A 13,203-nucleotide genomic window follows, 5' to 3' on the forward strand; every position below is an offset into this window, starting at 1 on the left:
AGGAGTGTGGCGACTAGGGGCGACTAGGGGAATTTCACAGTAACTTCATTACAATGTCAATGTAAGCATACTTGTAACAATAATAAATAAACTTGATTTTCTCGCTTACTTAAGTTTCGGTCTCAGCACCTTACCAAATCACAAATGGCTCTAATATGCAGCCCCACAAACATCTCAGGAATGATAGTTTTGTGAAATAGATAGGATAACTAGTTCATGTAGTGATTATGGAGAGGAGTTAAATGGCCTCAACCTCTACTGGCGCCCACTCAATCACTCACACAGCAGGATTTTACCTCCAGCAATTCGAAAATAGTAGATATTCTAAAATATGTTCACAAGTGATGATGAGCAGTTTCAAGGGAAGGTGTTATCATTGCACACAAGCAGGTGCGACATCATGTTGGTGACTGAGTGCGAATGAATGAATGGTTTTTCTTGATTCAATGAGAAATGAGTTAAGACAGTACTAACCCATTTCCTATACCGGAGATGACAGTGCATGAGTACATTTGTTGCCTACCACATGTAAATCACTCTGATCAATATCCTACCACTGAAATCAGCGGAGGTTGTTTGCAGCAGTTTCAGTCAGAAGGTAATGTTTCAACTCTATGCGCGATTGTGATGGGGCAAGCGATATAGCAGTTACTCCGAGCTACTGGGCAGCTCCATCCGCTTCTCTTGCTAAGTCCAATGCAAAGATGTCCCATTAAACCATAGCAAAGTAGGCAAGCAACCGGTTCAAACTCTCATCTGCAAGGCACCTCTGAGGCAGGAGGGTTGTGCGTTCAAATCCACATCTAGAACTTCATGGCAAGCCTGACACTCTCATGAATTACTAAAGAGTGCCGCACTGCCAGAGGTGCCAATTTGGAATGAAAAGTTAAAAGGTGCCATTGTCAGCTTTCTCAGGAGTACATAAACGATTCTATTGAAAGGAAGGTGGGTGGGTTAGAGTAAAATGCAATGATGCAGTGGTTAGCACTGCGCCAGGGACCCGGGTTTGCTTCCCGGCTTGGGTCACTGTCTGTGCAGAGTCTGCACCTTCTCCCAGTGTCTGCATGGGTTTCCTCCGGGTGCTCCGGTTTCCTCCCACAGTCTGAAAGATGTGCAGGTTAAGTGCAGTGAGCATGCTAAATTCTCCCTCAGTATACCTGAACAGGCGCCAGAGTGTGGCAACTAGGGGATTTTTACAGTAACTTCATTGCAGTGTTAATGTAAGCTTGCTTGTGATGAATAAATAAACTTTAGCAATAACTGCGCACTATATTCTTCATTGTTTGACACTAAATAAATGGGACCATATATTTACATGAGTTACAAATCGAATTCCAGCCAGGCATCTTTCACTGCCATAGTTCAGTGACCACCAGCTGAAAGGATAAATACACAGGGAAGTTTAAATGGATCACATTTTTTCTCAAACAGTTGAATGAATATCTCGCAAAAATTATATATACAAATTATTTTCCCTTTATTGCAGGCAGTTGTGAAGCCATGTTATGGGATGGATTCATTTGGTCATTGCTGTTATTCTGGAGTAAGTAATCCACAACCATGGTCTTTCGATAATTTTGAACAGATTCACATTCTGCCACCACCCCCCCCCCCCACCCCGCCCGCCCGCCCCCCCACCACCACCACACATGCACACACACACATACACACAGGTAACACTGGGGGCATAGTGTCACCGTAGTTAGCACTGCTGCCTCACAGCACCAGGGACCCGGGTTCGATTCCTGGCTTGGGTCACTGTCTGTGTGCAGTTTGCACATTCTCTCCATGTCTGTGTGGGTTTCCTCCGGGTGCTCCGGTTTCCTCCCATAGTCCAAAGACGTATGGGTTGGGTGGATTGGCCGTGCTAAATTGCCCCTTAATGTCAGGGGGACTAGCTAGGGTAAATGCACGCGGTTATGGGGATAGGACCTGAGTGGATTAGTGGTCAGTGCAGACTCGATGGACCGAATGGACTCCTTCTGCACTGTAGAATTCTATGATTGTGACACTAATAAAAAAAATAAACTAATAATAAATAAAAATAACATTAAATTTATGTCTGCGTGCATATATTTAATCTAACATAAGACAAATACTTATGTACAAATACTTATTTGTAAAGCAGATATTTCATTATATACTTGAAAACATAACAGACAACAACTTTTCAGGCGCCTTTGGGCTCATCAATTGCCCCAAAGCGCTTGAAAATGCGTTCATATCAACTGCCTAAAGAATGGAATCGCCAATCTCGGAGATTCTTCTGCTAACTGTGTCAATGTTAATGGTTATCCGGCGGGCCATTCAAAAGTCTAAAAGGAACCACACAAAAACAAACATTATCTTGGTATATCCCATTATCCTTCAGGAGTAGGCAAGATCCACTGACTGCATTGTGGAATACAGCGACTTGAGCGCCGAGGTCAGTTCACAAGCGATGGCAGTTGAAGTGAATTCACTGGGCTTCAGCAGTTCTGACCCATGGGATTTCATTCTAAGATTGCTTTAAAACCTCCTCCTAACACCGCGTGGCGAAGGATCACATCCCGATAACCATTCGCTTTCCTAAATTGGACTGACTACTTTCAGAATTTTCTACACTCATGTGAATTTCACAGATTTGGCGATATCCTCTTATCCTTGGTTCCGTGTACTGTTCACTTTATGCTCGTCAAACCGCGCCCGGCGCACTAGTTATTAATAACAGTCTCCGATAAGTAATTCTCAAAGCAAACATACTTAACATACTAAATGTTCCGAAGCAATGAAATTGGAACTTGACGAGAAAGCGTCGTTATATGTGTTAAAATTTGTGGACGCAAAATGGGGGCCCAGAGCAGGTAAAATTGTCCAACAAGAGGCTAGCACTGCTGCCTCACCGCGCCAGGGATCCGGGTTCAATTCCGGCCTCGGGTCACTGTCGGTGTGGAGTTTGCACATTCTCCACATGTCCGCATTTGCTTCCTCCGGGTGCTCCGGATTCCTCCCACAGTCCAAAGATGTGTAAATTAGATTGATTGGCCATGCTAAAATTGCCCCTTAGTGTCAGGGGATTATCAGAGTAAATATGTGATTTATTTACTGTGCCACCGTGCCGCCCATAGCCTAGGGAGTAGGGCCTTGATGGGATTGTTGTAGGTGCAGGTTCGTTGGGCCGAATGGCCTCATTCTGCACTGTAGGGATTCTATGATCACCCCCTCCGCCTCCCCTCCCCAACCCCCTCCCTCCCCAGCAACGAGGGTCCAGCAACACTGAGGTTGTCCCTCTAACTTGATATCGAGGTCTGGTTTGAGGAGGTGATAAAAGTGACTTTAAAATGGGATCTGAGCCTCACTGGAAAGACCAGTATCTGTTGCCCATCTATAATTGGGTTTCAACTGAGTGGCATGCTTGGCCATATCGGGAAATCAATTACATTGATGTAGGTCTGGAGTCACAAGCAGGAACTAGGGACGGCAGCTTTCCTTCCCCTTGGCCTCTGAGCATGAGCCTGGGTTTCTGGATTACTAAAGTTAAGTTTATTTATTAGTTAGAAGTAGGCTTACATTAACACTGCGATGAAGTTACTGTGAAATTCCCCCAGTTGGCACACTCCAGCACATGTTCGGGTTAATGCTTCCAACCAGCATGTCTTTCAGACTGTGGGAGAAAATTGGAGCACCTGGAGAAAACCCACGCAGACTCGGGGAAAACATGCAAACTCCAAACAGACAGTGACTAAACCAGGAATCGAATCCAGGTCCCTGGCATTGTGAGGCAGCTAACCACTGTGCCACCGTGCCACCCATAGCCTAGTGCTATTACCACTGCTCCAACATCTCGCCCCAAGGCTGTCCAGGGCTGTATTATACTAATTCTCTCCAGCAGACCTCCTGTTCCCCCATGGTCGTTATGATCATCACAATTTTCAAGATAATTGATTTTAAATTATCATCAGTTTTAAATTAGAGGTCTAAGCTGATAAGTGACCAAACTAGCATGAAAGGTAATTGCAATTAAGATGTAATATTACATCAACTGTGGCTGGACGATTATCAACTCGGTGAATTAATCTCTTTAGTCTAGAACATAGAACATAGAACAGTACAGCACAGATCAGGCCCTTCGGCCCACGATGTTGTGCCGAGATTTATCTGAAACCAAGATCAAGCTATCCCACTCCCTATCATGTGTGCTCCATGTGCCTATCCAATAGCCGCTTAAATGTTCCTAAAGTGCCTGACTCCACTATCACTGCAGGCAGTCCATTCCAACCACTCTCTGCGTAAAGAACCTACCTCTGATATCCTTCCTATATCTCCCACCATGAACCCTATAGTTATGCCCCCTTGTAATAGCTCCATCCACCCGAGGAAATAATCTACCTACAACTTGCGTGTTGCAGTGCAAGGTGTACCCAACTGACTGTGCAGACTGGCATATTCAAAGCCTAGGATTATATGTGGAGGGATGGCCTAAAACATGGGGTGGCCATGCTTATCGTGAACTTTAGTTGAACGATATACAGGTTAGGTGGATTGGCCATGCTAAATTTCCCAACAGTGTCTTAAGGTATGTAGGTTAGATGGATTAGCCATGGAAAATGTGTGGGGTTGCGGAGATAGGGCGGGGAAGAGGGCTGGGTAAAATACTCTGTCACAGAATTGGTGCAGGCTCGATGGGCTGAATAGCCTCCTTCTGCTCTGTAAGGATTTTATGATTCTATAACCAACACTTTAAAATAGAACTTCTTCAGTGAACTATTTTATACTGGCCATCGTTGTCTCAAGTAAAGACAGATTACAGGAGCAGGTTATTGAATTCTTTTTGTGCTTGTGGAATTATCTGAGGGTGAGAAAGGGAACTGTCAAATAGATTGGGAATCTGAATCAAAGGTAGAAAAATTTGGAATTAAGAATCCACTGATTAGAATAGAACCATTGTCCATTTCCAGAAAAATAGCATCTGGTTCACTAATGTCTTTTAGGGAAGGAAATCTGCCATCCTTACCTGGTCTGGCCTACATGTGACTCCAGAGCCAAAGCAATGTGGTTGACTCTCAACTGCCCTCGGGCAACTGGGGATGGGCAATAAATGCTGGCCAGCCAGCGACGCCCATATCCCATAAATGAATAGGAATAGAATAGAGTGGCGTGACTACTCATGAGGACATTTTGTGTCTACAGGAGTTACTGGCTCTAGAGTTACAGTCAAGCAGACACCGACTTTAATCAGCGTTCCCGAAGGCGACACCTTCCACATGGATTGTATCTTCAGTGAGAATGCGACCAATTCAGGAGATGAAGCCATTGGTTCAGTCACTTGGTATAAAGAATCCAGAACCAGTACAGTCTGCAACAACTGCAGAGAATATATCGGACGTGTTCAGAAATCCGATGTATCTTTCTTTCACAAATTTAAAAATGCATCCATATCAATAACTGAGGTGGAACCGAAAGACACGGGAAGGTATTACTGTGAGGTGGAGCTTGCCATTGGTGGAAAGGGGACTGGAGATGGAACAAATGTTACAGTGAAACGTGAGTCTGTGTTCTTTTACATTTTATTTTGGTATAGCAGCCTCTCGTCAAACATGATCAAATGGAAGGTCAAGGTAAGTAAACCATTAATATATTGATTGCAATTTTCCCTGTTGAATCTTACCGAAAAAAATGTGTACACTGACCGAATCGGATGTAACGCTGGTATTAACGCATCTTCCATTTGACTCTGCTTTGAAAATATTGTAAGAAGTTTAACAACACCAGGTTAAAGTCCAACAGGTTTATTTGGTAGCAAAAGCCACACAAGCTTTCGGAGCTCTAAGCCCCTTCTTCAGGTGAGTGGGAATTCTGTTCACAAACAGAGCTTATAAAGACACAGACTCAATTTACATGAATAATGGTTGGAATGCGAATACTTACAACTAATCAAGTCTTTAAGAAACGGAACAATGTGAGTGGAGAGAGCATCAAGACAGGCTAAAAATATGTGTATTGTCTCCAGACAAGACAGCCAGTGAAACTCTGCAGGTCCACGCAACTGTGGGAGTTACAAATAGTGTGACATGAACCCAATATCCCGGTTGAGGCCGCCCTCATGTGTGCGGAACTTGGCTATCAGTTTCTGCTCAGCGACTCTGTGCTGTCGTGTGTCGTGAAGGCCGCCTTGGAGAACGCTTACCCGAATATCAGAGGCCGAATGCCCGTGACCGCTGAAGTGCTCCCCAACAGGAAGAGAACAGTCTTGCCTGGTGATTGTCGAGCGGTGTTCATTCATCCGTTGTTGCAGCGTCTGCATAGTTTCCCCAATGTACCATGCCTCGGGACATCCTTTCTTGCAGCGTATCAGGTAGACAACGTTGGCCGAATTCTGCCACGGGCATTCGGCCTCTGATATTCGGGTAAGCGTTCTCCAAGGCGGCCTTCGCGACACACGACAGCGCAGAGTCGCTGAGCAGAAGCTGATAGCCAAGTTCCGCACACATGAGGACGGCCTCAACCGGGATATTGGGTTCATGTCACACTATTTGTAACTCCCACAGTTGCGTGGACCTGCAGAGCTTCACTGGCTGTCTTGTCTGGAGACAATACACATCTTTTTAGCCTGTCTTGATGCTCTCTCCACTCACATTGTTCCGTTTCTTAAAGACTTGATTAGTTGTAAGTATTCGTATTCCAACCATTATTCATGTAAATTGAGTCTGTGTCTTTATAAGCTCTGTTTGTGAACAGAATTCCCACTCACCTGAAGAAGGGGCTTAGAGCTCCGAAAGCTTGTGTGGCTTTTGCTACCAAATAAACCTGTTGGACTTTAACCTGGTGTTGTTAAACTTCTTACTGTGTTTACCCCAGTCCAACGCCGGCATCTCCACATCTTGAAAATATTGGACAGAAATGCTGTGGCAAGAGGCCAGGTCGCTGAGTTATCTTAAGACAGAGATGGATAGGTTCTTGAATGGTAAGGGGAGAAGGTGGGAGAATGGGGCTGAGAAACGTATCAGCCATAATCGAATGGTGCGGTAGACTCGATGGGCCGAATGGTCGAATTCTGCTCCGATATCTTATCATGGGTATAAAACTGGGGTTGCAACCGTTAGCGTGGCCAAGCGGTGTGGCTGTTTAGTGCAGACGGGTCGACACCAGGCACACCACAGCGAGTGAACTGGGATGCATCAGAATGAATTAACAAGAAAATCAGCAAAAAATTGTTAAAGTAATGACAGGGTCACAGTAAATGGTCAGTCTGTGTTGTCTTACGTCAGGGTGGCACAGTGGTTAGCACTACTGCCTCACAGCACCGGAGTCCCAGGTTCAATTCCAGCCTCCGGTCACTGTGTGGAGTTTGCATTTTCGCCCCGTGTCTGCGTGTTTCCAGCGGGTGCTCCGGTTTCCTTCCACAGTCCAAAGATTAATTGGCCAGGCTAAATTGACCCTAATGTCAGGGGGATTAGCAAGGTGAATGCATGAGTTTACGGGAGTAGGGCCTGGGTGGGAGTGTGATTGGTGCAGATTCGATGTGCTGAATGGCTTCTTTCTGTAGTGTAGGGGTTCTATGATATCCTTATATACCGTTCTACTGTTTAAAAACAACCTTTGAAATTGAAGCTCTGATGAATTCATGAATTGAACATTTTCTTGTCGGGTCTTCCCTGAAATCAGGTATCAGATGCACTGCTGCTTTCACATCCTGTCATATTATAACCACCATTAATAATGATGGACAACAATTCTGTGTCAGGTGCGAAAAACAGCGTTGTGCCTGATGCTCTGAACTTCCCTCTGAAGAGACTTGGAAAATAGAACATAGAACATTACAACGCAGAACAGGCCCTTCGGCCCTCGATGTTGCGCCAACCAGTGAAACCAATCTAAAGCCCATCTTACCTACACTATTCCAATATCATCAATATGTTTATCCAGTGACTATTTAAATGCCCTAAATGTTGGCGAGTCCACTACTGCTGCAGGCAGGGCATTCCACGCCCTTACCACTCTCTGAGTGAAGAACCTACCTCTGACATCTGTCCTATATCTATCACCCCTCAATTTAAAGCTATGTCCCCTCGTCCTAGCTATCACCATCCGAGGAAAAAGGCTCTCACTATCCACCCGATCTAATCCTCTGATCATCTTGTATGCCTCTATTAAGTTACCTCTTAACTTTCTTCTCTCTAACGAAAACAACCTCAAGTCCCTCAGCCTTTCCTCATGAGACCTTCCCACCATACCAGGCAACATCCTAGTAAATCTCCTCTGCACCCTTTCCAATGCATCCACATCCTTCCTATAATGCGGTGACCAGAACTGTACGCAATACTCCAAGTGCGGCCGCACCAGAGTTTTGTACAGCTGCAACATGACCTCCTGGCTCCGAAACTCAATCCCTCTACCAATAAAAGCTAATACTCCATACGCCTTCTGAACAACCCTATCAACCTGGGTGCCAACTTTCAGGGATCTATGCACATGGACACCGAGATCGCTCTGTTCATCCACACTACCAAGTATCTTACCATTAGCCCAGTACTCTGTAATCCTGTTACTCCTTCCAAAGTGAATCACCTCACACTTTTCTGCATTGAACTCCATTTGCCACCTCTCAGCCCAGCACTGCAGCTTATCTATGTCCATCTGTAACCTGCAACAACCTTCCGCACTGTCCACAACTCCACTGACTTTAGTGTCATCCGTAAATTTACTAACCCATCCTTCTATGCCCTCATCCAGGTCATTTATAAAAATGACAAACAGTAGTGGCCCCAAAACAGATCCTTGCGGTACACCACTTGTAACTGAACTCCAGAATGAACATTTCCCATCAACCACCACCCTCTGTCTTCTTACAGCTAGCCAATTCCTGATCCAAACTGCTAAATCACCCTCAATCCCATGCCTTCGTATCTTCTGCAATAGCTTACCGTGGGGAACCTTATCAACCACTTTACTAAAATCCATATACACCACATCAACTGCTCTACCCTCATTCACCTCTTTGGTCACCTTCTCAATGAACTCAATAAGGTTTGTGAGGCACGACCTACCCTTCACAAAACCGTATTGACTATCCGTAATCAAATTATTCCTTTCTAGATGATTATAAATCCTATCTCTTATAATCCATTCCAAAGCTTTGCCCACAACAGAAGTAAGGCTCACTGGTCTATAATTACCAGGGTTGTCTCTACTTCCCTTCTTGAACAAGGGGACAACATTTGCTATCCTCCAGTCTTCTGGCACTATTCCTGTAGACAATGACGACATAAAGATCAAAGCCAAAGGCTCTGCAATCTCCTCCCTAGCTTCACAGAGAATCCTGGGATAAATCCCATCCAGGCCAGGTGATTTATCTATTTTCACACTTTCCAGAATTGCTAACACCTCCTCCTTATTAACCTCAATCCCGTCTAGTCCTATAGCCTGTATCTCAGTATTTTCCTCGACAACATTGTCTTTTTCCTGCGTGAATACTGACAAAAAATATTCATTTAGTGCCTCTCCTATCTCTTCAGGCTCCATGCACAACTTCCCACTACTGTCCTTGCCTGGCCCTAATCTTACCCTAGTCATCCTTTTATTCCTGACATACCTATAGAAAGCTTTAGAGTTTCCCTTGATCCTACCTGCCAAAGACTTCTCATTTCCCCTCCTGGCTCTTCTTAATTCTCTCTTTAGATCCTTCCTGGCTAACATGTAACTCTCAAGCGCCCTAACTGAGCCTTCACGTCTCATCTTTACATAAGTCTCCTTCTTCCTCTTCACAAGAGATTCAACTTCTTTAGTAAACCACGGTTCCCTCACTCGACCATTTCCTCCCTGCCTGACAGGTACATACTTATCAAGGACACCCAGTAGCTGTTCCTTGAACAAGCTCCATATTTCAATTGTGTCCATTCCCTGCAGTTTCCTTCCCCAACCTATGCATCCTAAATCTCTCCTAATCGCATCATAATTTCCTTTCCCCCAGCTATAACTCTTGCCCTTCGGTATATACCTATTCCTTTCCATCGCTAATGTAAACATAACCGAATTGTGGTCACTATCACCAAAGTGCTCCCCTACCTCCAAATCTAACACCTGGTCTGGTTCATTACCAAGTACCAAATCCAATGTGGCTTCGCCTCTTGTTGGCCTATCTACATACTGCGTCAGGAAACCCTCCTGCACACATTGGACAAAAACTGACCCATCTAAAATACTCGAACTATAGCTTTTCCAGTCAATATTTGCAAAGTCCCCCATAACAACTACCCTGTTACTTTCGCTCCTATCCAGAATCATCTTTGCAATCCTTTCCTCTAGATCTCTGGAACTTTTCGGAGGCCTATAGAAAACTCCCAGCTGGGTGACCTCTCCTTTCCTGTTTCTAACTTCAGCCCATACTACCTCAGTAGACGAGTCCTCATCAAATGTCCTTTCTGCCACCGTAATACTGTCCTTGACTAACAGTGCCATACCTCCACCTCTTTTACCACCTTCCCTGCTCTTACTGAAACATCTAATCCTGGAACCTGCAGCAACCATTCCTGTCCCTGCTCTATCCATGTCTCCGAGATGGCCACAACATCGAAGTCCCAGGTACCAACCCATACTGCAAGTTTACCCACCTTATTCCGGATGCTCCTGGCATTGAAGTATACACACTTCAAACCACCTTCCTGCCTGCCAGTACACCCCTGCGACGCTGAAACCTTATCCATGACCTCACTACTCTCAACCTCCTGTACACTGGATCTACAATTCAGGTTCCCATCCGCCTGCTGAATTAATTTAAACCCTCCCGAAGAGCATTAGCAAATTTCCCACCCAGGATATTGGTACCGCTCTGGTTCAGGTGTAGACCATCCCGTTGGTAGAGGTCCTACCTACCCCAGAATGGAATAAATAACTTACTCGAGTGAGTTGTTTTTCTGAAACATGCCATGTACACACAGATACATACACACGCACACATATGCACACACAGACAGAGACACACGATCACACACACAGACACATATATAATCATACACGCACATATACACAATGGTGACACACGCAGATGCATACACACCAGCACACAGAAGTACACACAGACACGACACACAACAGACACATACAGGCACATACGTATAGACACACACACATAGGCACACGGACACAGACACAATCACACACTTCAGCACACACACCGATACAGACACAGGCAGACATACATAGATATCTACAGACACACATACAGGAATACATAAAGGCATGCACACAACACACAGACACCTACATACACACACGTATACACACACAGAGACATAGACACACACACAATTATATTTACATGCACATGCACATATGCATACATATAATCACACACACATGCAGACACAAACAGACAAATGCAGATACATGCAGACCCACACACAGAAATACATACTGACATGTGCACACAACACGCACACATAGACACATACACACATACGTGTATACACGCACACAATCACACATTTATGCACAGACTTACATGCAGACATACATGCAATCACACACATACATGCACAAACATGCACACATACATACAGACCCATACACTGAAATACATACAGACACGCACACACAACACACATGCACAGACACACACATGTATACACACAGAGATACAGACATACAGAGAATCACTCACACATGCACACTCTCACATGTGGACACACATAGAATAACACACACTTACAGACATGGACAGACACATACAGATACATACAGACCCACACACTGAAATACATACAAAGACACATAAATGAAAGAATAAAAAAACTCTTGCACAGCACATGGTGTAACACTTCATCTCCGATAACCGGCCACGCTGAAATCTATAGGTTTATAATACACAGCCTTATATTCACTGAACTCTCGTTTCCCCGTAGCTTTATCTGCTGGCCATCTTTGGCCCGTGGCTGTGTACTCAGTTGACACTTTTTGAACTGAAACTTACCGCTAACTAAAGCATGCGACAGCACAAGCTAGCACGCAAAACACTTTGTTTCCTTTATCTGCTCACCATCTTCGTGTTGTGGCGCTCTGCACCGAAGCTCGCGGAAGTTTTCTCAAATAAAGCATACAGTTAACATCAAAAGCAGAATGGAGGAAAGAAAAGCTGTTTTTTTTTGTTTGTTTTCTCTCTGTAGGTCGCGTTTATTCTGAAGTGACATCGCCTTCAATTCAATGGAACGTTTATCGGCTCATAGTGGCAGCGTTGGTGCTGGTGTTGCTGACATTCATCCTTTGGATGGCACGGTGGCACAGTGGTTAGCACTGCTGCCTCACAGCTCCGGCGACCGGGGTTCGCATTCCAGCCTTGGGTGACTGTCTGTAGAGTTTGCATGTTCTCCCCGTATCTGCGTGGGTTTCCTCCGGGTGCGCCGGCTTCCTGCCAGATTCCAAAGATGTGTGGGTTATGTGGATTGGCTATGCTAAATTGACCCTTCGTGTCAGGGGGATTAAACAGGGTAAATACTTGAGATTACGGGTATAGAGCCTGGGTGGGATTGTTGTTAGTGCAGGGTCGATGGGCTGAATGGCCTTCTTTTGCACTGTAGGGATTCTATAAATTCTATTCTATTTTCAAATTTCCTCCTCACTGCTGCGGACCTCTAACTAATTATACTAAATTTAACTTGATTACTACATAGAATAAGTTACTGCAGATCTATATCTTCCCTGCAGTGTGTTGAATACTGTATATGTAAAAGAACGCCGCGGTTAATTTAGCTCACGTTGCGATGTATCTAAAGCGACAGTAAACTAAAATGATGGATAATCAAAATGTCAGCGTTGGCTATCATGATTTTCTTTAACAAATGCAACTGAACAAGGCCATTGTTTGAACTTTGCATATTTTGAAATCACAAATACTATGGTTTGTGCCATAGGTGTATTTTGATTACCGCAGAAACAATTAATGGAAAGACCGACATGGTCACATCTCCAGAGACATCTCCGGATTCGATTCCCAGCTTGGGTCACTGTCTGTGCGGAGTCTGCACGTTCTCCCAGTGTCTGTGTTGATTTGCTCCGGGTGCTCGGGTTTCCTCTCACACTCCGGGTTAGGTGGATTGGCCATGTTAAATGCGCAGGGTAACTATTATAGGGCGGGTGAGTGGGCCTCGGTCGAGTGCTCTTTCACAGGGTCGGTGCAGACATGATTGGGGAATGATTGGGATTTTGTGCGCTATGTGTTCGGCGAAAGGG

General features: G+C 44.8%; 1 gene segment (V, D, J or C); it reads left to right on the top strand.

Annotated features, from left to right (window-relative positions):
* Positions 1-492: 492 nt before the first annotated feature.
* LOC144497640 (T-cell receptor alpha chain V region 2B4-like) lies at positions 493-12,784 on the top strand. The segment is given in 4 exon segments: positions 493-598; positions 1,487-1,543; positions 5,170-5,523; positions 12,141-12,784. Coding segments are annotated over 4 exon segments (642 nt in total).
* Positions 12,785-13,203: the final 419 nt, after the last annotated feature.

The sequence above is a fragment of the Mustelus asterias genome, chromosome 8, assembly GCF_964213995.1.
Source record: "Mustelus asterias chromosome 8, sMusAst1.hap1.1, whole genome shotgun sequence".
Classification (NCBI taxonomy): Eukaryota; Metazoa; Chordata; class Chondrichthyes; order Carcharhiniformes; family Triakidae; genus Mustelus; species Mustelus asterias.